The sequence below is a fragment of the Camarhynchus parvulus genome, chromosome 23 (genome assembly GCF_901933205.1).
Source record: "Camarhynchus parvulus chromosome 23, STF_HiC, whole genome shotgun sequence".
Lineage (NCBI taxonomy): Eukaryota > Metazoa > Chordata > Aves > Passeriformes > Thraupidae > Camarhynchus > Camarhynchus parvulus.
In genome coordinates, this window is record NC_044593.1 from 685596 (window position 1) to 708968 (window position 23373).

The 23373-nt window shown below is 61.4% G+C and overlaps 5 protein-coding genes across 10 annotated transcripts; 2 read left to right on the forward strand and 3 right to left on the reverse strand.

Annotated features, from left to right (window-relative positions):
* Positions 1–436: 436 nt before the first annotated feature.
* ZNF593 (zinc finger protein 593) lies at positions 437–1894 on the reverse strand. The gene is made up of 3 exons (XM_030964600.1): positions 1675–1894; positions 993–1055; positions 437–901 (listed from the first exon to the last, which is right to left on the reverse strand). The coding sequence occupies exons 1-3, from the start codon at positions 1869–1871 to the stop codon at positions 760–762; spliced, it is 402 nt and encodes a 133-aa protein (XP_030820460.1). The 5' UTR covers positions 1872–1894; the 3' UTR covers positions 437–759.
* A 520-nt stretch (positions 1895–2414) lies between these two features.
* Positions 2415–3422, forward strand: C23H1orf232 (chromosome 23 C1orf232 homolog). Its single transcript, XM_030964718.1, is given in 5 exon segments — positions 2415–2586; positions 2588–2614; positions 2704–2790; positions 2870–2967; positions 3167–3422. Coding segments are annotated over 5 exon segments (528 nt in total). The 5' UTR covers positions 2415–2526.
* Positions 3423–4036: 614 nt separating this feature from the next.
* On the reverse strand, positions 4037–5147 carry FAM110D (family with sequence similarity 110 member D). The gene is given in 6 exon segments (XM_030964671.1): positions 4037–4314; positions 4317–4365; positions 4368–4622; positions 4625–4827; positions 4830–4866; positions 4869–5147. Coding segments are annotated over 6 exon segments (969 nt in total). The 5' UTR covers positions 5118–5147; the 3' UTR covers positions 4037–4138.
* A 3829-nt stretch (positions 5148–8976) lies between these two features.
* On the reverse strand, positions 8977–16784 carry PDIK1L (PDLIM1 interacting kinase 1 like). Of its 4 annotated transcripts, none has more exons than XM_030964733.1 (3): positions 16726–16784; positions 14561–14862; positions 8977–11984 (listed from the first exon to the last, which is right to left on the reverse strand). In XM_030964733.1, exons 2-3 carry the CDS (start codon positions 14843–14845, stop codon positions 11253–11255), a joined length of 1017 nt encoding a protein of 338 aa, XP_030820593.1. In that variant the 5' UTR covers positions 14846–14862; positions 16726–16784; the 3' UTR covers positions 8977–11252. The 4 variants fall into 4 exon arrangements, with proteins under 4 accessions (XP_030820593.1, XP_030820591.1, XP_030820592.1 ...); XM_030964731.1 differs by having other exon boundaries at positions 14561–15910; positions 16726–16765; XM_030964732.1 differs by lacking the exon at positions 16726–16784 and adding an exon at positions 15098–16443.
* Positions 16785–19105: 2321 nt separating this feature from the next.
* On the forward strand, positions 19106–22447 carry TRIM63 (tripartite motif containing 63). 3 transcript variants are annotated; one of them, XM_030964604.1, is made up of 9 exons: positions 19106–19280; positions 19371–19537; positions 20642–20810; positions 21069–21164; positions 21294–21527; positions 21659–21681; positions 21835–21959; positions 22061–22141; positions 22251–22447. In XM_030964604.1, the coding sequence occupies exons 1-9, from the start codon at positions 19122–19124 to the stop codon at positions 22259–22261; spliced, it is 1065 nt and encodes a 354-aa protein (XP_030820464.1). In that variant the 5' UTR covers positions 19106–19121; the 3' UTR covers positions 22262–22447. The 3 variants fall into 3 exon arrangements, with proteins under 3 accessions (XP_030820464.1, XP_030820466.1, XP_030820465.1); XM_030964606.1 differs by having other exon boundaries at positions 22064–22141; XM_030964605.1 differs by having other exon boundaries at positions 20645–20810.
* Positions 22448–23373: the final 926 nt, after the last annotated feature.

Genomic DNA, 23373 nt, shown 5'->3' on the forward strand with positions numbered 1-23373 from the left:
CAGCTGGGCAGCAGGGATGAATGGGGACATGAACTCTGCAGGAATTCGCTGGCATTGTCACTCAGTGTCCCCTCAGGGGCACGGTGGCAGGCGCCAGGCAGGGAGGCCGATCCCCGTGCAGCCCTCCAGGAACATGAAATCACTTGCAGGAGTTGAGTCTTTGGGCAGAGGAGCCTCAAAGTGCCCTGACCAAGGGGACACCAGCACGGCCCTCTCCAGGGCCAAACCAGCTGCAAACCCAAGTGCTCCGTGAAGAGGTGACCCGAGCTCACATTCCCCACAAAAAGCTGCCTGGGAACTCCCTGCCAGAGGGCAGAGGGACTTTTACCAGGCAAGAGCTCCAGGACGAGGCTCCTGGCACGGACACCTTTGGCTAACAGGGAAGAGAACAACACTGAGGGGGGACTGTCACCCTCACAGCCGACGCTGCCACACCGTCAGCTGACACATTTTAATGGGTGCATCACTGGAACAAGCTCTGAGGCAAGGACAGAGCAGAAGCTGCTCCAAAAGCAGGCAGACGAGCGTGCAGTCCCAGCAGCACTCGGAGAACAGGCCACGTGTCCCTTTGTGGAGCAGGAGGCCGCTCGGGGAGGGCACCCAGGCTGCTGCTGGCTCTGGCTCCTGGCCGTGCCCGCCCGGGGGCTGCGGGAGGAGCAGGCTGGATCTGCCGGCAGAGCTGGGACACCTTTTTGTCACAAAGCTGAGGACAAAGGCGTCCCTACAGAGCCACCGAGCCTCTCAGCGCCGTCCCTGCGCTCAGCCCGACGTCTCCATCTCGGTGACCTCCTCCAGGGGCTGGGTCTGCACCTCCACCTTCTTTGGGGGGACGTAGGAGCCCATGCCAGCAGCACGCTCAGCCTCCTCCTGCGTGTACGGAGCCTCTCGCAGCTGCTTCAGCCTGGGGGCGCAGCGGGGTGAGGATTCCACCCGCCCAGAACGGCCCCTGCCGCCCCCTCACCCCGGGGAATTTGGGGTCTGCCCCCCCTCACCTCTTCTTGTGCACCTTGGATCTGAAGTGCTCCTTCATGCTGTTCAGGTCCACAAAATAGCGCCTGGCGTAGGAAAGGATGGGGGTCAGGGGGACCCCGAGACTGAAGGGGGGCTGGGGGGGGGGTCCTGCCGAGGGGCCAGGGTCCCACACAGCCCTGCACGGGCCTGGGGTCACCCTGAGACCAAGATGCTCCCCCAGGGGACAGAGCCCTCTCCCAGGGGACAGGGACCCCGGGAATCAACCTCCGAGGGGCAGGGACCCCCGGGGCTGAGCACCCCCTCGAGGAGACAGGGACCCCCGGAATCAACCTCCGAGGGGACAGGGACCCCCGGGGCTGAGCACCCCAAATAGGGACAGGGACCCCCGGGACCCGAGCATCCCCTCCCAGGGACAGGGACCCCAGTGCTGAGCACCCCCTCTAGGGACAGGGACCCCCGGAATCAACCTCCGAGGGGCAGGGACCCCCGGGGCTGAGCACCCCCTAGGGACAGGGACCCCCGGGACCCCCCCAGAGCCCCCAAGCCCCGGGACCAGGAGCCCATCCCAGGGACCTCAGGGACCGGGACAACTCCCCCGCGAAACCGGGACCCCCGGAGCAGGACAAGCCCATGCCAAGGCTGGAGCCGCCCCCCGAGCCCCGGGACCCCCCCGGTATCCCCCGGTATCCGCGCCGCACGCACGCGCAGTGCAGGCAGTAGAACTGCGCGCAGCCCGGCAGGTCGGGGTCGATCTCCTGCCGCAGCAGCCGCGCGGCGTTCTCGGGCTTCAGATCCGCGTGGATCTCGTCCAGGTCGCGCCGGCGCCGCTTGGTCTTGAGCTGGCGGGCGAGCGAGTGCGCACGGTGCGCCCCGGTGCGCCGCCCGTTCCGCGGCGACATGGCGGCCGCACGCCCCGGTGCGCCGGACTGCGCAGGCGCGGGGCTGCGGGACACGCCCACACCGCCGCACGCCCCGCCCATATGCAACGAGGGCCGTCCACGGCCACGCCCATCCGCGTGAAGCCACGCCCAGACCGGCAGGCTCCGCCCCCAGCCCGGTGTCCCGGTACCGGGACGGCCCCGGGACGATCCCCGCGCCCCCCCAGCCCCGGTGCCGCCGTCCCCGCGGTGCCGCCGTGCCCGCCCATGCCCCCCGCGCTGCCCCGGTCACCGCTGCCATGAGCGGGGCAGGGCTCGGCGTGTCCCGCCGTGTCCCGCCGCCGATCGTGTTTCCTCCGTGATCAATTATAGATGGGCACCCGCGGCGGGGGGAGCGCGGAGCTCCAGGGCCTCCTCTGCACCATGGACGGGTGTCCGTCCCCTGGGGGTCCCGGGTGGGCGAGGGGCACCGGGGGGCTGGGGCGGGGGGCTCGGGATGGGTTTTGGGGGTGACCGGAGGAGCCGCCCCCGCGCTGCCCCCGGCTCGGCCCGGGCTCAGATTCCTTTTGTGCGGAGCAAGTGGCCGCTGAAACTTTAATGAAGCCACCGGATCGCCCGCTCGGCCCGCCCCGCTGCCCGCGCTGCCGCCGGCTGCGGCCCCGCCGAGCCCCTCGCCATGGCCCAGGGCTTCTGGCGGCTCTACAAGGCCAAGGTGCTGCAGACCCTGGGGGCCGCCGCGCCCCGACGGGGCCCTGCAGGACGAGGTACGGCCGGGGGTCCCCAAAAGGGGCCGCCCAACCTCCCTGTGCCCCCCCCGCCCGCAGCCGCGCCCTCACCGGGGGCTTCATTGCAGGGAGAGCCCCCCGAGCTGATGGAGACGGCCGAGCCCCCCGCGCTGCTGGAGGAGGGAGCCAGCCCCGTGTCCCAGCTGGCCCGGAAGGTGAGGAGGGGCTGGGGGCAGCGGGGCGGGGGCGCACCGGCGGCCGGAGCTCCCGGTGACCCCGGCGCTGCCCCCGCAGGTGCAGGGGGTCGGGGCCCGCGGCTGGCGGACGCTTTCGTCCCTCTTCACCCGCGAGGACGAGCACCAGCTGCTCAGCGCGGAGCCCTGCCCGGACCAGTGAGTTACAGATCGCTGGGGGGGACCCCAGAACCCGATCCGACCCCCGGGACCTGCCGAGCCCCCCACACCCCCACCCCATCCCCTGCATCCCCCTGCCCGCCGGCACCCGCGGGCAGAGCGGGCCGGGCGGGCACGGCGGGCTGGGGGAAGGTCCCAGGTCCCTGGCCCGACATTTCCGTCCCCGCTCTCCCCGCAGCCCTCTGGCCGAGCCGCCCGAGGTGCCCCACGCCGAGAAGGCCCCCGGGTTTTGGGATCTCTTCGCTACCAAGTGGCAGCAGGCGGCGGGGCCGGACAAGGCGGGGCCGCCCCCGGAGCCGGACGAGAGCCCGGGGGAGCCGCCGGGTGACGACGGCAGCGACCTGCGGGAGCCGGAGGAAGGAGCCTTCCACTGGGGCTTCCTGGCCGGCAAACTGGCCGAAATCCGCAATAAAAACGCCCCCAAGGGCAACTAGAGGAGGGTGCAGCAGCCGGACTCGCCAGAAGTTATTTGCGGTTCCCCATTGCTGGTGGGCAGCGCCCCGCCCGCGCCCGAGGGTTCTGCCTGGGTTTGGGTGTCACAGCTGCACAAAGACCCCGACAATTCCCCTTTTCCCTGAGCTCTGCCTGCTGCTTCCCTTCCCTCGCCCCCCACCAGCCCCACTGAAGCAGCTCAACCCCGAGGGTTGGGAGGGGAGCTGCCCCCCAGCCCCGGAGCATCCCCCCACAGCCACACACATGCCAGGCTAGAAAAACGCCCCAAACGGATTTATTGAGGGCAGCTCTGGCCCCAGCAGTTCCTGTTCTAGGGAGGAGGAGGGGCCGAGGGGTGAGCACTGCCCACGGGAGGGGGCTCGGGCTCTGCCCACCCCCAGCCTGCAGCTGGAGCAGGATTTGGGCGGGCAGTGGGGGCTGCGGGCCCGTGCCACCCCCCTGGGCTGGGGACAGGGAGAAGGTGGGGGACAGCAGGGGGACAGCACTGAGACCCGGGGGTGGCCCTTCCTCACCTGCCCTCAGGTGCCCCCACCACACTCAGCCTGCGGACCTGGCGGCTCTCGCAGCCCGCAGCATCCCCACGGCACCGGGGCCAGGGGTGCCCCCAGCCCCTGGGCCATATCCCGCGGGGGCTCGGGGCCCGGTCCGGCCAGCAGGAGCCCCGCGGGTGTCCCGGTCCCGGCCGGGCTGTCCCCGCTCACACCGTGGACTCCTTGGCAGCCGCCCAGGCTCTCTGGCAGCCGTAGAGCCACTTGATGACCCGGGCGTTGCGCTCCACCACCGAGACCGCGGAGCCCGCCCGGGCGTCCGGCTCCTCCTCGCCCGGCCCGCGTCCCCTCGCTGCCCCCGAGGCCCGGCCGGGCTCGGACTCGCCGAGCCGGCCCGGCCGAAGCCGCTGTCCCAGCCCGCGGGCCCGAAGCGCCTCCCCGGCCCAGCAGCTCCACCAGCGCCCGGTCCAGCCCGCAGTAGTTGAAGAAGCGCTCCTGCTCCGACAGCGGCAGCGACACGCGCAGAGCCAGCGGCTCCTTCCCGGGGGCACCGGGCGGCTGCTCGGCGGGCGCGGGCAAGATGCCGCCGCTGTCACCGCCGCTGTCACCGCTGCTGTCCCCTCCCGCTGTCCGCGTCTCCTCCTTCTCGGCGGGCGCCCACAGCATGGGGGTCTCCGGGGCCCGGGGGCTCCGGGCCTGGCGGGGGGCGAGCTGGGCGGGGTGGCTCTCAGGGGTCCCTGGAAGAGGCGCCGCACCAGCCCGGAGCCCTTGGCGTTCTCCTTGTCGCCGCCCAGGCAGTCCCGCTTCTGGCGGTAGATGATGAGCGAGTCGGGTCTGAGCAGGCGGCGGCTGCCGCTGCGGCGGGACACCGGGGACTGCGGGCACGGCAGCTCGGGCCCAGCTCCCCGCACTGCTGCCGGGCCAGGCGGCGCCGCCCGTGCGGGGAGAGGCGCTGGGCGAGCCGCGCAGCGCCGGCTCCTGCCGCCGGCTGATCACCTGCTGCGACTTCACGTACTTGGCCTTGTCGGCCTCCAGGCGCTCCACGGCGCTGGCCCTGCGGCCGCCGCTGCCCCCCGGGCACTCGGGGCCCCGGTTCAGCCAGGCCAGCGGCGAACCGCGGCCCGGGGCCATGAGGCGCAGGTTGCTGGAGGCGCACACGGCGAGAGTGGGGCTGCCCAAGGGCACCATGGCCCCGGAACGGCGCTGCCGATCGCTGCTGATCGCTGCCGATCGCTGCTGATCGCTGCCGATCGCTGCTGATCGCTGCCGATCGCTGCCGATCGCTGCTGATCGATGCCGATCGCTGCTGATCGATGCCGATCGCTGCCGATCGATGCCGATCGCTGCTGATCCCTCTGCGCCCTGCGGAGCGGCCGGGCAGGGCTGGTGGTGCCGCCCGGGAGGCTCCTGGGGCTTCGCTCGGCTGCTGGATTCAGCCCTGGAGAACAGAGGAGAGTCAGGATCAGCCCGAGGGTGCAGCGGTGAGGAGGAGGAGGAGGAGGATGGGGCTGAAGCAGAGCTGAGGGTCCCCTCAACGCCACACGGACAGCGAGTCCTGGCAGCGCAGGCAGGAACGGCCCCGGGCAGGAAGGGAGAAGCGCCGAGCATCCTCCGGCTTCGGCCGCATCCCAGGAGCGGCTTCCAACAGGAAAAAACACCGGAGCCGGCCGCCGCCTCATCTTCCCGAGCGGCGGAACAAAGCCGAGCTCAGGAGAGCTGCCCGGGGCTGGGGGGTCCCCGAGCCGTGCCCCCCACAGCCAGGCTGGGCTGGGAGGGAAGATTTCCCATTCCTCCGTGTGTGGAGGGCACGGAACCAGCCCCTGGTGACAGCAGGGACACGGAACCAGCCCGGGGGACAGCAGGGACACGGGGCCGGGCAGAGCAGAGCTCACGGGAGCAAACAGCCCAGGGAGCCTCGGCCACGCAGCTCCACACGCAGCCCGCCCGAGTACACACGGGGAAACTGAGGCACGCGGTGTGTCTGGCCCTGTGCTCCCGGGCTGGGACCCTCACCCTCCCCAGCCCAGCCCCGAGGCCAGGACCCGTGCCAGGACCCGTGCCAGGCAGGTGGGGGATGCTCTCGCTCACCCGAGCCCTCGCAGGGATGCAGGGATGGGATGCAGGGATGGGATGCTCCAGTCTCACGCAGCTCCTGCCCCTCCGGCACGAAACTGAGCCTAGAGCCGGGAGCAGCCTCATATAGAGGATGAGGAAGAGGAAGAGCCACCCATTAACCCCTGCCAGCCCACCCGCGCTGACCCTGGCCAGCATTAACCCCTCTCCTCCCGCAGCTCCGGCTCGCCTCCCGCTCCTCTCCTCCCTCCGCTTCCTTACGGGAACCCCGCCGGCCTTTCGGGATCTGCAGCGGCGATTTTTGCCTCCAGTCTCTGTCCCCCTGCACAGGGCGGGTCAGGAACGGGGCAGGGAAGCCGGGTCCACTCCGGCAGCTTCTCCTTCCACACCCACCCCAAGGTGTGGGGACAGCTCAGGAGCAGGAGCCACCGCAATCCCCTCCCCAGGATCCCACCCAGGCGGGAAAGGAGGAGGAAAGGTCCTTCTAGCACCTTCTCCGGTGGCGGTGAAAGGGTCAAAGCCAGCCCCGAGCCGGCCGTTCCTGCCTCTTCCCCCCGGGAAGGGCTGTAAATCGCAGGAAGCCACAATGGGCTGGAGCTGGCCCAGGGGTTATTTTTACCACTGCCCTCTTCCCTTCCCGAGTGCTCCCACAGGGACAATCCCGGCCCCCTCCATGCCCAGCTCCAGCCCGGGGGGCTGCGAACGTGGCACTGGAGCAGGGGGGGAAGGAAGGACCCGCTGCCCCCGTGCTGGGCTCCCGGAGCCTCGGAGAGGAGCCGGGGAAAGCCCCGGAGCTCCCCGGGAGCCGCAGCCCCCCGCGCCCCCGGGTTTGGGGGGAGCCGGGGCACAGCCAGGCTGATCACAGCGGCTGAGGGGGCTCCAGGGGACAAAGCCCCGGCATGAGGGGGGCTCTGTCCCCACCCTGGTTCCTTCCTGAGGAGCTGCCGGGAACGGGGCTGGGGCTGTGCCCGGCACCTTCCCGGCCGACGGCAGCGGGGCAGGAAGGGGCTGGGGCCAGGACTCCTGTGCGGGAAAACGGGGGCTGAGATGGGGCCTGGGCAGGGTGAGAGGGGCCAGGCCTTGTCTGAGCTCTGCAGGCTGGAAACCCCCCCCCCCCAGTGACAGCAAGGAAGGGACAGACCCTCTAATACTCCTGGAGAGGAACACACGAGGCAGCACTCGGTGAGCAGGATGCGGCTGCACTGGAGCAAATCTGGTGGAAGACAGGGAACAGGATCAGGCCAAGGGATGGAGAAACCCTCGGCAGCTCTGGGATCTGCCCCCGGATTCCCTCACGGGAAAGGCGAACGCCACCGGGAGGAGCCGGAGAGGCTCGGGCTTCCCTCGGGAGAGGGCGGGGGTGGGAGGCTTGTCCGACGGGTTTAAAAACCTCAAGGGTTCAAACGGGCACGAATAAACCCGAGAGCAGCACCTCACCCGAGCAGGCACCCGCGTGTCGGGGCAGGTCGGGACGGGAGCGCCCCCGGGGCTGCTCCAACCCCGAAAAGCTCCAAAGCCGGGCAGGGCTGGGCTGGGAGCACAGGGACACAGGGACAGCCAGGACAGGGACAGGAGGAGCTGCCGGGGCTGAGGGAACCAGCCCAGGGTCAGGATGGAGGCCTGGACCCAGCACTGCTGCAAAGGTTTTTAGGTTGCATCTGGTTCCATCCCAAACCTGAGGGTGAAGGAGCCTCTGGAAGGAACAAGAACAGCCCGGGCTGGTTTCCTCTTCCAGCAGTGGTCACTTGACACCTCCCTGCTCCTAAAAATGCAGTTTCAGATTCCCCCAAAGCCTTCCAGAGCTCCTGAGCAGCTCAGGCTGGTGTTGCCACCTCACCTGCGTCCCTCGGACACTCTGGCTGGTTTGTGGCATTGCAGGCACACCCCTGGGCCTTTATTGAAATTGCACTCAGCAGGAAAGGGGAGCCGAGCAGCCCCTGGCAGCACCACCCACTGAGGCTGGTGTTTAAATGTCCTCACTGGTTGTCCCTGGGCCAGTCCCTGCTGTCCCCAAAGCACCAGGAGGGACCCAAACCACGGAGCCAGCGATGTTCCAGGGGCTCTGAGAAAGGGAAAAGCCCTCAGAGCCCGGGCTGGCTGTGCCCAAGGAGGGGAGCAGCTCTTTCCCTGCAGGGAGGGCACCTCCATGGGCTCTGCCTGCCCCACAGAGCCCCAGGGAGGCTCTGGTTGGACCAAAACAAACCAAAAACACCAACACGAGCTCTGGTTGGACCACAACAAACCAAAAGCACCAACATGAGCTCTGGTTGGACCGAAACAAACCAAAAGTGAGTTCCCAGCTCTGGGAACGGGGAGGGACAGGCTGGATGCTGAACCTCTGCGGCTGGGCTCTCCCAGCCCAATGAGCTTTAATTACATCTCATTTCTGCACCAGGGCATTTCCCTGCAGGTTTCCCCACCCTCCCTAGGGGCTAAATATATTTGAAGTACAGCATATATATAATATATATATATATGTGTGTGTATATATATCTCAGGTTTGCTATTCTTCATTTTGTGGGGAAGGAATTCAGCTTGTGTCTCTATTTAAAATCACCACTCTTCGAGCTAATCCAAAAGTGGGACTTTCTCCTTTACTACAGATCTTTAACCCCCCTAAAAAAATGAATCTAAACCCAAACTGCACTGACTCAAGCACAAGGCTCATTCCAGGTGCCCATTCCAGGTGGGAATTCCTGGCACAGGGCACATGGCTGGGCTCAGGTTTGCTGAGGGTGTAAGAAATTCCAAGAGAAACTCACTCACAGCATTTCCAGTCTGCAGATCCCTCTGTCCAGAGCGCTGCTAATTAAAACATGCAAATGAGGGCCACACTTTCCCGGCATGGATAAGTAATGATGTTTCCTCACCTTCACTGCCAAGGTTTCTCAGGGCACGTGGGACGCCGTCCCTGGAGGGCAGCACTGACACTGCACTGACTGAAAGCACTTCCCCATCAAATCCTAAAACTTCGTCGAAATTCAAGGTTTTATTTCAAAAACAGTCATGAACTTAATAAATTACACAATAATTTTCCTCATTAGAAATTCTCCATAAAATATATTTTACAGTTTTTAAAGAAAAACATGGAAAAACAAAAAATCTTTCCCAAGTGCTGAAAAGTGTCTTGACTTCGTGTCACGCTGGTGAACGACCCCGCAGCTGCTACAACAACTTGATTTATTTTCTCAAAACAAAAGACCTCAGACAACAAAAATCAAAGAGAACACAGAGCTCGAGGACTACCAGTGTCACCCAACAGCGAGGATAAGCACCATGAGAGGGATTTCAGGTACCCCCAACCTATAAAGTGGCAATCAGTGCAAAGAAACGCTTTGGGAGTCAAAAACCCCAAAACTTCCCTGTGCCAGCCCCTGATTTCTGCCCTGCAGGCAGTGGAGCCTGCAGAGGGGACCCAGGTGATTCACAGAGCACCTCAGAGGGGAGCAGTGCTAATTCTGGTTCTGTTATTCTGGCTGGGTAAGGGAGGGAGATGCTCACCCCTTTGTTTTTAGAAAGCTCCCAAGTTTAACATGAATGACAAACCCCCTTTTTGTCACCCTGCTGAGATGTGAGAACTGGGAGGCAGAGTTGGCACAAGCAAAGTGTGTTTGTCTGAGGATCACTCCCTAAAGGGATGAAGTAAAAGGAAATAACAAGAATTATAAACTAAGGCCAGCTGGGGACAGCCACCAGCTCACACAGCACCAGGTAAGAGCCACCTGCGGCCTGTAAAGCCTCACAAGTTGGGTGGAATCAGAATCCTTTGCTTTTGGAAAACCAAAAAATAACATTTTGTTTATTTGCATTCGAAAAATAAACGCTGAGTGCCCAGAACTGCTGTCCCAACACTAAGAGGGAACAGATTTCAAAAAGCAAATTGTACAAGGAAATACTTGCAGCCATTTCCAGGTAAGATTTGGGTGTGGGGGGGAAAAATTAAATTGAATTTTGTAAAGAAAACTGGCCTTTCCTGCAGCTTTAAAGGCAATTTTAAGACTCTGCTTTTTTTCCAAAAAGGTCAGACTGGATGGGAGAGGTCAGCCCTGCACCCAAAGGAACAAAGTGTTGTGCTGGGACAAAGAGCTGCTGCCAGCCCTGCAGAGCCAGGGGGCCCCAGTGAAACCTGCCCCAGCCTCCATCTGCTCTGTGCAGCAGAGCTGGGGACCAGCAGCTCCCCCTGCTCCAAACCCCCTCCTCCCACCCCTGCCTGCAAATAAAGATCACTTCTTTGAAAGGAGGAAAAATCAAACAAAACCAGCTCAGGCTGTCACCTTTCATGTACCTGTCACTGAGCTCTCTGCCACCAGGTGTGAGCAGGGCCAACTCTGTCCCCCCATCCCTGCTGGATTTGGGGCAGTGCCACACAGGAAAAGCCATGACTATTGGATTATCAGTTGGATTCAGTCAGTGGGAAAACTGCTGCCACCACGTTTTGAAGGATTTTGAGAATGTGCTGCTGGATTCTCTCATCCATGTTTCCATAAACTGAGGGCACAGAACTCTGCTGTGATAAATCCTCAAGGTGCTATGGCAGTATGGACACCAGGGCAGCGAGCATGTTGAGAAAAGGCAAATTAATTGATTAATAAAAGCAAAATCAACTGATCAGTGAGCCAGCCCCCCTGCCAGCACCTGACTGTACATTTCTAATTTGACTCCCTCAGTGATGAGCTCAATAAGCTCTAAGTGCCAAGACCAGCCATGTTAGCACTTTGAAAGCTGCTGATCCCCTTGCATTGTTTTTTTTTTTTTGTTTACAAAGTCAAGTGTTTGAAATTAGATAACAAAAATAAATAATAAAGTCATTCAGGCCTGGGGAAGAAGGAGTTTTTCTCACTCACTTTCTTCACCCAGATTTCTAGCAGACCCCAATCATCCAGACCCACAGCAAATAATTTAAGTGCCACACACTCCCAGTCACTCATATACATAAATATATACACAGACTACATTACAAAGCCTCAAGATTTGCACTACCAGCATGCAAATCTATTTTTTTCTTTTTTTTTTTTTCCATGAGAGTTCCTAATACTGACATAGGAAACTGGAATGTGTGAGACACTCCATGACAGAGTGCTGGAAATCAAGTAGTGTTGGCTCTTGCCACATCCCGGTGCCAGCGCAGCCCAAGGAACACCCTCAGCCTCACCCCGGGATTTCACACCGCGGCCAACTCCACATTCCTGTCGGGAATCTCCAGCGAGTGAGGTGCTAAGTACCCCTGCCGGTGAGCCGGGCTCAGCCCCCTCACGTGTCCCAGCTGCTGTCCTTGAAGGCGATGTTGACCAATCTCAGCTCCAGCTCAAAGGCGTCGGGCCGGTCCTGCGGGTTGGCCGCCAGCATCTCCTTGATCAGCTGCTTCATCCTGGCGTTCATGGACTTCTTCTTGACGGGGATGAGCAGCTCCATCTTGGGGTTCTCCAGCAGCGCCTCGCCCACGGGCACGATGGCCGTGCCCTGCCTGACGTAGCTGCCCAGCAGCTCCTTCTTGGTCTCGGTGTCCACGAAGGTGATCCTCTCCAGCATGGCCCAGATGATGATGCCCAGGGCGAAGATGTCGGCCTTGGCCGTGTAGTGGCCCTCCCAGACCTCGGGGGCCATGTAGAAGTCGGTGCCGCAGGCGGTGGACAGGAAGCACTTGTTGACGTTGACGGGCTCCTCGGGGTTGTGGCCCGAGGCCGAGCACACCTTGCTCAGCCCGAAATCCGCCACCTTCAGCGTGGGCTCGGCGGGCGCCCGGCCCTGCGAGATGAGGATGTTGTCGGGCTTGAGGTCGCGGTGGATGATCTGGTTCTTGTGCAGGAAGGCCAGGGCGCTGCTGAGCTGCAGCATGAAGCTGGTGTTGGTCTTGCGGTTGGGCTTGCGGGACAGCAGGTACTCGTTCATGTCGCCCCCGTCGCAGAAATCCATCACGAACCACAGGTAATAAGCACTTTTGGGGTCAAAGGCTATTTCTCCTTTTAATGAGGTTTCTACGAGCTGCAACGAGGAGAAGAGGTGTCGTGACTACCTGGTGATGGTGGGAAGGAAAGGATTTGATGGAAAAATGCATGAAATCAGGATCTTCACAGAGAGGGGAAATTTGGGTTAGTTACACAGAAGGAATTCTTCCCTGTGAGGCTGGTGAGGGCACAGGTGCCCAGAGAAGCTGTGCCTGCCCCTGGATCCCTGGAAGTGCCCAAGGCCAGGCTGGAGCCACCTGGGACAGTGGAAGGTCCCTGCCCAGGGGAATGAGATCCCTTCCAGCCCAGACCACTCTGTGTGACCCTCCTCTCAACAATCCAGAGAGCAAGGTATTGCAATGGGGGAAAGAAAACATGATGCAAATGTTTTTATGTAAAAGAGAAAAAAAAACCAAAATCACAATATATTTGCCAGCCTCCTTATCTTCCCTCGTGTGGAGCGTATCAAACCCAGGCTCCTGCCCAGAAGCAGAGCTCGACCCTGATAACAGAGCTTTTAAAGATACCCAGTGGCCATTGCCCTCCCATCTGTCCCAGCTGGACAGTGTCCCACCCTGACAAAGCCTGTCCCACCCACTTTGCCAACAGCTTTTCGGGATAAACAAAGTCTCACAAGTAACTCCACACAGCCGTATTTATCCAGGAGAGATTTTTAAAGCCTGGTCTCCACTTCTGACAGATCCATGACTTCCAGCAAGTTAACACATGATCCCTGAACTCAGGAGAACACTGATCTGCAGGCACAGCTGAGCACAGAACACCCTTCCCACCATCATTACCCACAGGGTATTTTCAGGAACAGCCAGTTCTTACAGCTGCTCCACACAGAAAGCAAAGTAAAATCTGCAATCAATTCACTAATCCTGTTTACACAACTGCATTTGCCTCTTCAGCTCCTCTGAGGTGGCTCTGGAAGGAAAGTCCTGCAGTTATTTTTGTTAGTAGTAAACCAATGGATCCTAAATCAAACTGGCTTTCAAAAATGAAGGGGTGTGTTAATATCTAGAGAGGAATTTTGAAATGCTTTTAAAAAGTGACCTTTTCAAGAGGAAAATGGTAGTAATTTACAGATATCTTCTTTTAAACAGTAAATCTATTTTAGAGCTAAGAAATGCCTTATTTAGGGTTTGTAGACAGGAACTGTGAGATTAAGGTATCTCAGGAGAGCAGGGAGTCTCCCCTGCCAAGACGGCACCAACACAGAGCCACAGGAGCTGCACTTGCAGACATTGTGAGAGTTAAGACAACAAAATCCACCCCCCACATCTGTGCCAGCGGCAAAGCACAGCACACAAGGCTGACTGAGGACTCAAACGCTACAGATTTGGTCCAGCTGGCACTGAGGATCTGCCCAGAGCCCTTCCCCAGGCTCCTCACCCACAGCAGCAGCTCAGCTCTGTGCCATCCCCTGGGAGAGCAGAGGGGCTCTGAGTGCCCTTGGCTCAGCACAGGCTGCTCCACAGTGACCCTGGCAGTCAGCTCGGCTCTGCCCTTTGCTCTCCCTCCTGGAGCAGCAAAACAATCCGTGCTGTTTGCACCTGGCAGGGCCAGAGCCCTGTGCCAGCTGCTCCCCAGCACCACCATCAGAGCTGGGGGCAGCTGGGAGCTCTTCCCCACCTTGCAGCTCCACCCCGGGGCCTTCAAAGCTCCTCCCTGCACACCTGCCCTCCCTGGCAGCTCCACCAAACCAGGAAGGTAAGGCTCTGACTTCTGCCAGTGTTATTTTAGCCTAATCCTTCCCTGAAAACAAGTCAGGAGCAGCTCCCAGGCCACGGGGAGCTGGCACAGCCAGGGATCCTGTTCTCAGACAGCAGCCCACAAAGGGCCACCCCAGACAGCAGGGTGGCAATGAAAACTGAAATAAGAGCAGCTGACTAGGGAGAACACAGCAAACACTGAGCAGGCTGTGGCTGTTAAAACCAGGAACGCTGATTTCTGCCCGGGGGTGATTTATACTCAGGGCTGCTTCTTGACAAGGGAATTAATCATTGTCTTTCAATGTCTTTCCAGAGCTACTTATTCCTCAAACATACACATCTTCAAACTTAAAAGGACACTTTCACAGTGATGTGTATTCCCTAATTTATACTCTTTGAAGAGATTAACAGTTATTTATTAAAAAATAAAACCAGCTCATGATGTGCTACCAATTGATTCTTGTTTCTGAAAGAATATTAGAGCTCTGGCTTCCTATAAATCAAGACACTGATTTCCTCTTCCAAGGACACCCAGGATGGAATTCCTCCAAGCTCTGTCCCAAGACAGGAAAGCTCTTTAACCTGCACCTGCCAAGAACTCCACAGCCTGCACCTCCCCTGGGCTTCACCTGCAGGGCTGCCTCAAGTTATCAAAGCAAATTTGCATTAAACACAAACTCTGGAGTCTTTCAGAGTAGCACAGCCTCAACCCAAGACCCAGGTGATTGCTGAGTGCTTTTTAAAGATCTCCATTAAATTCTGGGTGTCAGCAATGCAGCCAATCCCCTGGCCTAGCTGAGCATGGCTCAAACCCCGGGGCTGTCCCACCTCGTTCCCCCCAGCTCACTGTCACCGTCACCAATTCCTTCCACCCCGTCCCCTCGGCCTCGTGTACCTGCAGATACAGGGAGGAGCTGGAGCCATGGGCCATCTTCTGCACCATGCCATCTTTCTGCAAGATGCACTCCTCCAGGTGAATGACGTTGGGGTGCTGGCTCTTGATACTGCTAAGGGCCCAGAACTCGCGCAGAGCCAGTTCCACGTTCTCGGGAGCGTGGCACCGGATCTTTTTGACGGCCACGCGGGCACAGGTCCTCCTGACGAGCGCTTCGTACACCACACCATAACTGCCACGGCCAACCTCCCGAATTAGATCGTACTTAGGCTGGCTACTCACCATCTTCAAGAGCAAAGGTTCTGGGGAAGGGGGAGAAACCCACACAGCTAAAGCTTAGGCACAGGAGCCGGGCTGTATTTCCCCCCCTAGGGGCCGGCCTGCCCAGACCCCGCCAGTAACGGGGGTTCAGAACGTTCCAGAAGCTCCTCCATAAACCTGCACCTGCCTGCCACGGACCAGGTGAAAGGGAAATTACATCTTTTTGTTACAATTTCAAATACAGCCCGGCGTGTTCAAGGTGGCAACAATTCAAACCTAGACTGGGATGGTGCCGAGACAGGGCTATGGAGAGCGCTCCTGCTCCTCTGCCTCAGTGTCTTCCGTGAGCATCTGCAGGAATAGCAGGCTGGCATGCTCCCCATCCAGCCTGGAGAGCACAGCAGGTCCCAGCTGAAGGCCCTGGTTGGGCTGTAATTTTAATTAAACTGCCTTTTTGTGGAGGTGGCTGCAGGAGCAAACGTTTCTGTTATAATTGTTTTACTCAGAGAAGAGAAAGCTTCAATCGCTCCCCATTTATCTTTTGAGGTGACTGATTTTTCACCCAGCCTCCTCTGCATGAGGAATCTACAGCTATGAAAGGTTAAAAAGGATAACTGATTGCAGAAGTTTGCACCCAGCATCTAACTTTCACTTTTGCTCAACAGAGCAAGGACAAAAGTTAAGTTATTGCTCTGAAAGTAAAACAAGAGACACACACACACACACAAAAAAGGAGGAAAAAAAAAAAAGCCACCAAACCTTGCTGCAGATTTATGACCCTCCCTGCACGCTGCCCTGCAAGATTACAAACCAAACACCAGCACCACCTTCACACAACCAAACCGGGACACTGACTAGAGACAGCAATAAATTAAAATAAAAAAAATAAGAGCTTGACTAGCCAAGGATCACTGGGCAAACAGAATGAAACGTAAAACCAAAAGTAAATAAATAAATAAAATCACACTGATAGATCAGATCTATAACAGCTTTAAGACAGCCAGTGGTAAAGGTAATTCTCTTTATGTCAGGCAATAAGGACCACATTGAAACGGCCTGTTGTTAGTAGGAAGATTTCAAGTATTTCCACTGCTTTAGGCAATAATTTTTTTTTTAGAAAAAAAAGAAAAAAAAAAGAAAAAGAGAGAGAAAAAAGGTATCATCAGTCTCAGGCAATGCTAGAGGGTTATTTTAACCTTTCAGCAAAGCTGTGTGAGGGACATTTGCAGTAAGGATTTGAACCGAGATGTGCCGTGTGTGAGGAACGCGGGAAGGGCCGAGGCTGCACCTGCAGCAGGGCTGGAGCTCCAGGTCAGAGCCAAAACACCGAGATCCATGGGCAAACAAGGGCCGGAGCTGTAATTTCCTATCGGCACCGAGATCCGTGGGCCAACAAGGGCAGGAGCTCCAGGGCAAACACCGCGCCGCGTTCCTCAAGCACGGGCACAGCGGGTTCCGAGCGGGCACGAACCGTCCCCTGTACCGGGAGCTGTCCCCGAGCCCCGGGGCCGCCCCCGGCCCCGCTCCGGCCCGCGGTGCTGCGGGGGCCCGGGGCCGGCCCGGCCGAGCGGACACCGGGCCGGGCAGCGCCGCCCCAATTAATGGCGGCGATTATACAATAATATAAATATATAGCGAATGTAGATAACTAATATGGGTAATATAAATGCACCCCTCCCGCTCGGCGCGGCCGCACCGGGCCCCCAACTGTGAAGGGAATCACCGGCGCACAGCTCGCCCCACAGCGGGGAATGATGCCGGCCCGCTGGGCCCTGCCCGCCGCAGTGGATACCGGCCCCCCCCCGCCCAACCTGCAGCGCGGATCCCGCCCGCTCCAACCCCCGGGGGCCCGGGAGGACGAGGGGCCGGCGCCAGGCCGAGCCGGGCCGGAGAAGCCGCGTTACCTCAGCGCCGCCGCCGCCGCCGCCCGGCCGCCATCTTAGGGCTGCGCTCCGCCCGCCCGTTTCCCTCAGCGCGGCCACGCCCACACCGACACGCCCACCGCGCGGGCACGCCCACCCCGGGCACACCGCCCTGTGATTGGTCCGCTGAGGGGGCGGGGCCAGCGCTGTGGGTAATGTTTAATTACGTGAATTAATCAATTAATTACTAAAATTTCTGTTTATTAATTTGGAAGGAATTGTTGCCTGTGAGGGTGGGCAGGCCCTGGCACAGGGTGCGCAGAGGAGTTGTGGCTGCCCCTGGATCCCTAGCAGTGCCCAAGGCCAGGCTGGACATTGGGGCTGGAGCACCTGGGACAGTTTGAGGTGTCCCCACCATGGCAGGGGTGGCACTGGGTGGGCCCTGAGGTCCTTCCAAAACAAACCGTGCTGAGACTCTGTGATTTACTGCTTGGCGTCCAGAAAAAATCAGTACAGCCCCTCTCGCCCTTGTTGTGCTCTGGCTTGGTGTGACAGTGACACAAGAGCTGTCGCCCCTCTCTGTTCCCTGGTCTGTGCCGTGGCTCCCTTTCCTCCTCAGGCTGCAGGGCTGGAAGTGCCCCCCATGCCTGGGAGCTGAGGACACAGGCTCTGCTGTCTCCCCAACCATTGCAAAGCCACCACAGGGACATTTGGGAGAAGCCAGGGCCACCCACTGCTCAGAGCCCTGTGAAGCCAAGCACAGGGAGATCCATCCCTGTAGTGGGCTCTGCAGGGTTAATTGGGAAGGATCCCGGGGTGATTAATGCCCTGGGTCCTGCCTAAGCTGTCCCAAGCCAATTAGGGCCCAACGAGCCCCTTGTGGGTTGGGAAAGCTGCTTAGGGCATTACACCCCCTCCGTTCCTGTGAATCCCCTTAATCGAGTCCAGAAGCAATTAATTAATCAATGTCACCCGGGGCAGGGCTGGGTCATGTCTGGGTCCAGGCAGGGCCCGAGCCCAGCCAGCCCCGTTTGCTGCCAGGGCCTCGCTGGCAGAGCCCCAAGTGCCCGAACGGGGACGATTTTGCAAGATGTGCCCAGCGGGTCTGGGCACAGTCACTGCACACGTGAGCCGGGGAGGAAGGAGCCCAAAACAGCTGAGGGGCTGCCCTGGAGGGAACAGGGGGTCAGTGCACCCCAAAACAGCTGAGGGGCTGCCCTGGAGGGAACAGGGGGTCAGTGCACCCCAACACCGTGTGCCTGTGCACCCATTTATCCACATACCTGTGCATCTCTGCACACCTGTGTGCTCAGGGAGCTCACCTGTGCAGCCAGGTACCCCCTGCACCCAGGTACCCCCTGCACCCCATTCCTGTACCCCCAGGTACCCCCTGCACCCCGTACCATCTCCCACCCGCAGTCACTGTGCTCACGCCCGCCGTCCCCCCCGGTGCCCCCTGTGCCAGGGGTAGGGTTACCAGGGCAGTGCAGCTGCCAGCTCTGCCTGGGGCCGGGCCTGGCCCTGCCCAGCCAGCTGGCACCGTGTCAGGGCTGTTTGCAGCCGGGGCTCTGCTCGCCCTTTGCCCCCACGGCCGTTTCTGGGTCAGCTCTTGAGCCCCAGCAGGGAGGCCAGATGGGTCATGGCAGTGCCAGGGCTGTGCCAGGGCTGTGCCAGGGCTGTGCCAATGCTGTGCCATAGCTGGGTCGTGGCTGTGCCAGGGCTGTGCCAGAGCTGTGACAAGGCTGTGCCATCTCTGTGCCATCTCTGTGCCATAGCTGTGACATGGCTATGCCATTGCTGTGCCATTGCTGTGCCATAGCTGGGTCGTGGCTGTGCCAGGGCTCTGGGGCACAGCCTGAGCAGCCCCCGCTGGGCCTGGGCCCCTGCAGGAGCCCCCCAGCCCTGCCTGGGGAGGGGACACCCTGTGTCTGCGCCAGGCACGGGGGCTGCGTGCCCCCAGAGCTGCCTGTCCCCTGCCAGCACTCAGGGAGCCGCGGTGAGGCGTTGGCACCACCCCGCGTTGTTCGTGTTTTGGGTGGGCAAAGGGACAAACTGTACAAAGCCCGCCCTGGGGCAGCTGGGCCAGCTCTGACAGATTTCTGGAACCGCCAGCATGTCCCAGTGCCCCGGGGCTGGTGTGTGCCCCCCTTGTGCCCAGGGTGATGTTTTGGGGTCCCGTTTGGGCAGCGCGTGGCCCTGTTTACCCCGCAGCAGCTCCGGGCCGGGCACGCCCGCGGCACGGGCGGGCAGCGCCTCCTGGACAGGCTGTGCCCGTCTTGTTTACCGGCCCTTCCCGGCCCGGAACGGGTGTCAGGTGCTGTCCCGGGACACCCGACACCGCGGCGGCGGCGGGAGCCGCGTGACACCGAGGGGCCGATAAATAGCGGGGCGGGGGGCGCCGGCAGCGACAGCGCCGCGAGGAGAGCACGGCCGAGCCCATGGACTTCCAAGCCGGTATCCTGCAGGATGGCAGCCCCATGGAGAGCCTGGAGAAGCAGCTCATCTGCCCCATCTGCCTGGAGATGTTCAGCAAGCCCGTGGTGATCCTGCCCTGCCAGCACAACCTCTGCCGCAAGTGTGCCAACGACGTCTTCCAGGTGAGCGGGGCTCCTGTGCCCGGGCTGGGGACACCGGGCTGTTGTGGGGACACCGAGGGACCCCCGCCCGTGTTCGTGTCCCCCTCGCAGGCCGCCAACCCGTACTGGCAGAGCCGGGGCAGTCTGATTTCGGGGGGCCGGTTCCGGTGCCCCTCGTGCCGCCACGAGGTGCTGCTGGACCGCCACGGCGTCTACGGGCTGCAGAGGAACCTGCTGGTGGAGAACATCATCGACATCTACAAGCAGGAGTGCTCCAGGTGGGCACTGGGGCTGTGGGGATGTGGGGACACGGGGGTGGCCCTCCCATGTCCCAGCAGCAGCACTGAGACCCCAGGAGATCCCACTGGGGGCCTTTCTGCTCAGTGATCCCCGATTCAAATCTTTCCTGACTCAAATCTCCCTCCCTCGACCAAAATCTTCCTCCCTGGACCCAAAACTTCCTCCCCGGACCCAGAACTTCCTCCCCCAACCCAATTCTGCCCAGCAGTTTGTGCCTCTGGCCGTCCCAGGGGGATGGCAGGTCCCTGGGGGTGGTGGCACGTCCTGCTGTCCCCAGCGCTCCTGCTGGAACATTCGGTGGCAGATAAGAGGTGTGGGGAAGCAATCCAGGCTCTGCTGTGACAGCAGGCACCGGGGCTGATAAGGGGCACAGGGACGGTTTGGGGGGGCCCAGTGGGGACAAGGATGGAGCTGGGGGGGGACAGAGGGGTCACAGGCTCTCGAGGCAGGGCGGCCAAATGCCCTGGGCCGCTGTAAATATTGTGTGAGAGCCATGGGGACAGGGACGATGGCACGTGGCAGGTGTCCGGGGGGGCCCGGGGGCCCAGGCCTGTCCGTGTGTCACAGCTCTGCCTTGTCCCCATGTCCCTCCTCGCTGTGGATGGGACGACTGAGCTGCAGCCCCCGTCTGGGAGCCCCCGGGGCTTTCTGGGTGTCCCCACCCCGGTCACACGGTGGGTGACAATAAATCCGGGCAGCACAGGGCTAAAATTAGGCACTGCTGCAGCGCCTCTGGATCGCAGCCCCCCCGGCCCCAGTGCCACCCCTGCCGTGGTGGCCTGAGCTGGGACACGCTGGGCTGTGCAGAGGCACAGGGGCTGCTGGCTCCCACAGGGGACCTGTGCGATTGTGCCAGGTCCCCTCTTTCCTGGGGACCTGATTTGGGGGTGACAGAGGGGGTGGGGGTGAGGCTGCAGTGGGGACACCGTGGTGGCAGGGGTGTCCCTGTGGGGGGGACAGGGATCATCACAGGTGACATCCACATCACCCTGGTGATGGGGACATCACCGTGGTGTGGATGTCACCCTGGTGTGGATGTCACCATGACGGGGATGTCACCGTGGCCGTGCCACCCTCTCCAGCAGGCCCCTGAAGAAGGGGGAGCACCCCATGTGCAAGGAGCACGAGGACGAGCGGATCAACATCTACTGCGTCACCTGCGAGGTCCCCACCTGCTCCATGTGCAAGGTCTTCGGTGCCCACAAGGACTGCGAGGTGGCCCCTCTGCAAAGCGTCTTCCAGGGACAGAAGGTGCCCTGGGGGGGCCCGGGGGGGCTGCGGGCCATGTGCTGAGCTGGGACAGTGACAAATAACTGCGGCATGGCTCACGGGGTATTAATAGCCCCCGGGTGACTTCGCCCAGGAGACAGGCTATATTTAGAGTATTCAGAGCAGCTGTGCCTGGTGGGGATGTGGGGGCGCAGAGCTGGGGATGAGCAATGCCCAGCTGGGCATTGGGAGAGCTTCCTGTCCCCACAGGAGTTAAAACTTCTCTCTGTCACTCACCAGACTGAGCTGAACAACTGCATCTCCATGCTGGTGGCGGGGAATGACCGAATCCAAACCATCATCTCCCAGCTGGAGGACTCCTGCCAGAGCACCGAGGTGAGGAAAGGAGGGGAGGAACCCCCAAAAACCCCGGGGGTGAAACCTCAGCCGGGCACGGGGCGGAGCCCATGGAGCAGGGCGCCGGAGGGACGCACGGGTGCCATCCCTTGTCCCTTGTCCCCGCAGGAGAACAGCGAGGCGGCCAAGAGGGAGCTCTGCGCTCGCTTTGACGCGCTGGCGGCGCTGCTGGAGGAGAAGAAGGCGGAGCTGCTGCAGCGCATCTGCCGGGAGCAGGCGGACAAGACCGCCTTCATCCAGAGCCTCATCCGCCAGTACAAGGAGCAGCTGGAGAAGTCGAGCCGGCTGGTGGAGACGGCCATCCAGGCAGCCGAGGAGACCGGGGGGGCCGCCTTCCTCATGGTGAGACCCCCAGACCCGCCCCGTGGGGTCCCACTGTTGGGGACAGCCTGGGGGCTGCTGCGGCTTCACTCACCTCCTCCTTCCTCTTCTCCTCCTCCTCCTCCTCCTCCTTCCTCCTTTTCTCTCCACAGAATGCCAAGCAGCTCATAAAAACGTAAGTGCTCAGACTTGGGGAGCCTCCTCAATCCAAGCCCCACGGGCAGCATTTGGGGAGTGGGGGCTGCCCCGAGCCCCTGCCCGGTGCCCCACGGCCCCCAGCGCAGGGAGGGGACAGGGACACGCACACATCCGTGCTCTGCCCGCCCAGGATCGTGGAGGCCTCCAAGGGCGCTCGCCTGGACAAGATCGAGCCGGGCTACGAGAGCATGGACGCCTTCTCGGTGAGCCTGGAGCACCTCACCGAGGCCGTGCACGCCCTGGACTTCGAGCCCGGTAATTCAGCCCCCAGCACCCCCTCAGCGACCCCCACCCGGCTGGTGACAGCCTCTGCTCCTCCTGGTGCCTCCTGCTGACCTCTGGCCGCTTGTTTGCAGCAGAGGAAGATGAGGAGTACTTTGATGGGGAGGAGGAAGAGGAGGTGGAAGAGAACGCGGCGCCCGAGAGGACAGCGATGGGTAAGGGGCAGAGCACGGCCGAGCCCACCTCCCCAGGAGCCTGCAGCACCCACGGGGGAGCTCTGGGGGCTTGGGCTCTCCTTCCTCACCCCATCCTCTCCCTCGGCAGCTTCCCTGTAGCCAGAGCAACGCTGGAAACGCCCCCGGGCACGGGATGTCCGGCGACGCCGTTGGGATGGGGGGGACACAGGGCAGGGCCCGGCAGCCTGGCGAGCCGGCCCTGCTCCAGCACAGGACACTTTTCTATACGGGTGCAAACGGGACAATCCCGCACGTTTTGTAATTCCCTTGTTTTGTATATAATTGTCACGCATTTGAAATTTGTGTATTTTGTAAAGAAAACCGCTGCTTCGGGTGGTTCTTTCCTTGCTCGCCTCTCGCTTGTGGGTGTCCAGCCCCGCCGTGAGCACCGGGGGTGGCTTTGCCGTGCTGGTGCCATCCGAGGTGTCCCTGCCAGCGCCCGGCGTGGCTGAGGGACACCTCCGGTCCAGCTCTTAATTTCCAGCCTCATTAGCACCTCTGGCAGCGCTGGCAGCCGCTCCTGGCCGCCCGCCCGGGATGTAACAGGTCGGCACCCGGCAGGATTTATCTCCTGGCGATGGGATGTCCTGTCCAGAGCTCGCCCTGGGCCTGGAGATGTGGCACGGGGGGGCTGAGGATGCTCCAGGCTGGGCCAGCCCCCGAAATGGGGATGGTGTGGGCGTCGAGCTGCTGGTTTGCTGCTGAGAAATGCGCCTTGGGTGAAAAAATACGCCATAAATACTAACATGCATCCTAAATGGAAAAGTACCCCATAAATGCATTTCTCCTGCAAAAACACGAGTCCTGCTCAGAGGGAGCCGAGGGGAAACCGAGGCAGCACCCAGAGCTGAGCCACGAGGGCAATTAGCCTGGGGTAATTAACGCTGCTCAGCCAGGGAGGGGACGGGAGCCCCTGCCGTGTGTGGAGGGGGTCCAGGCTAATCCATCACACTGGGGGGGTTCCAAAGCGGGGACGGGGGGTCACCGTGTGCTTTGGAGGGGACATGGGGCCGTTCCATCCCCCTCTGCACCCAGCCCGGGTCTGTGCAGCTCCTGGGGACACTCGGGGGGGGTCCCACAGCAATCCCCCCCCAGCAGCAGCACAGCCCCCCGTTGGCGGGCGAGGGGGCCCAGCCCGGGGCAGGCCCCGCGGGCGCTTTGCAGCCGGCCTGGCCGTCCCTCCTCCAGCCGGGATTTGCACACGAATCCCG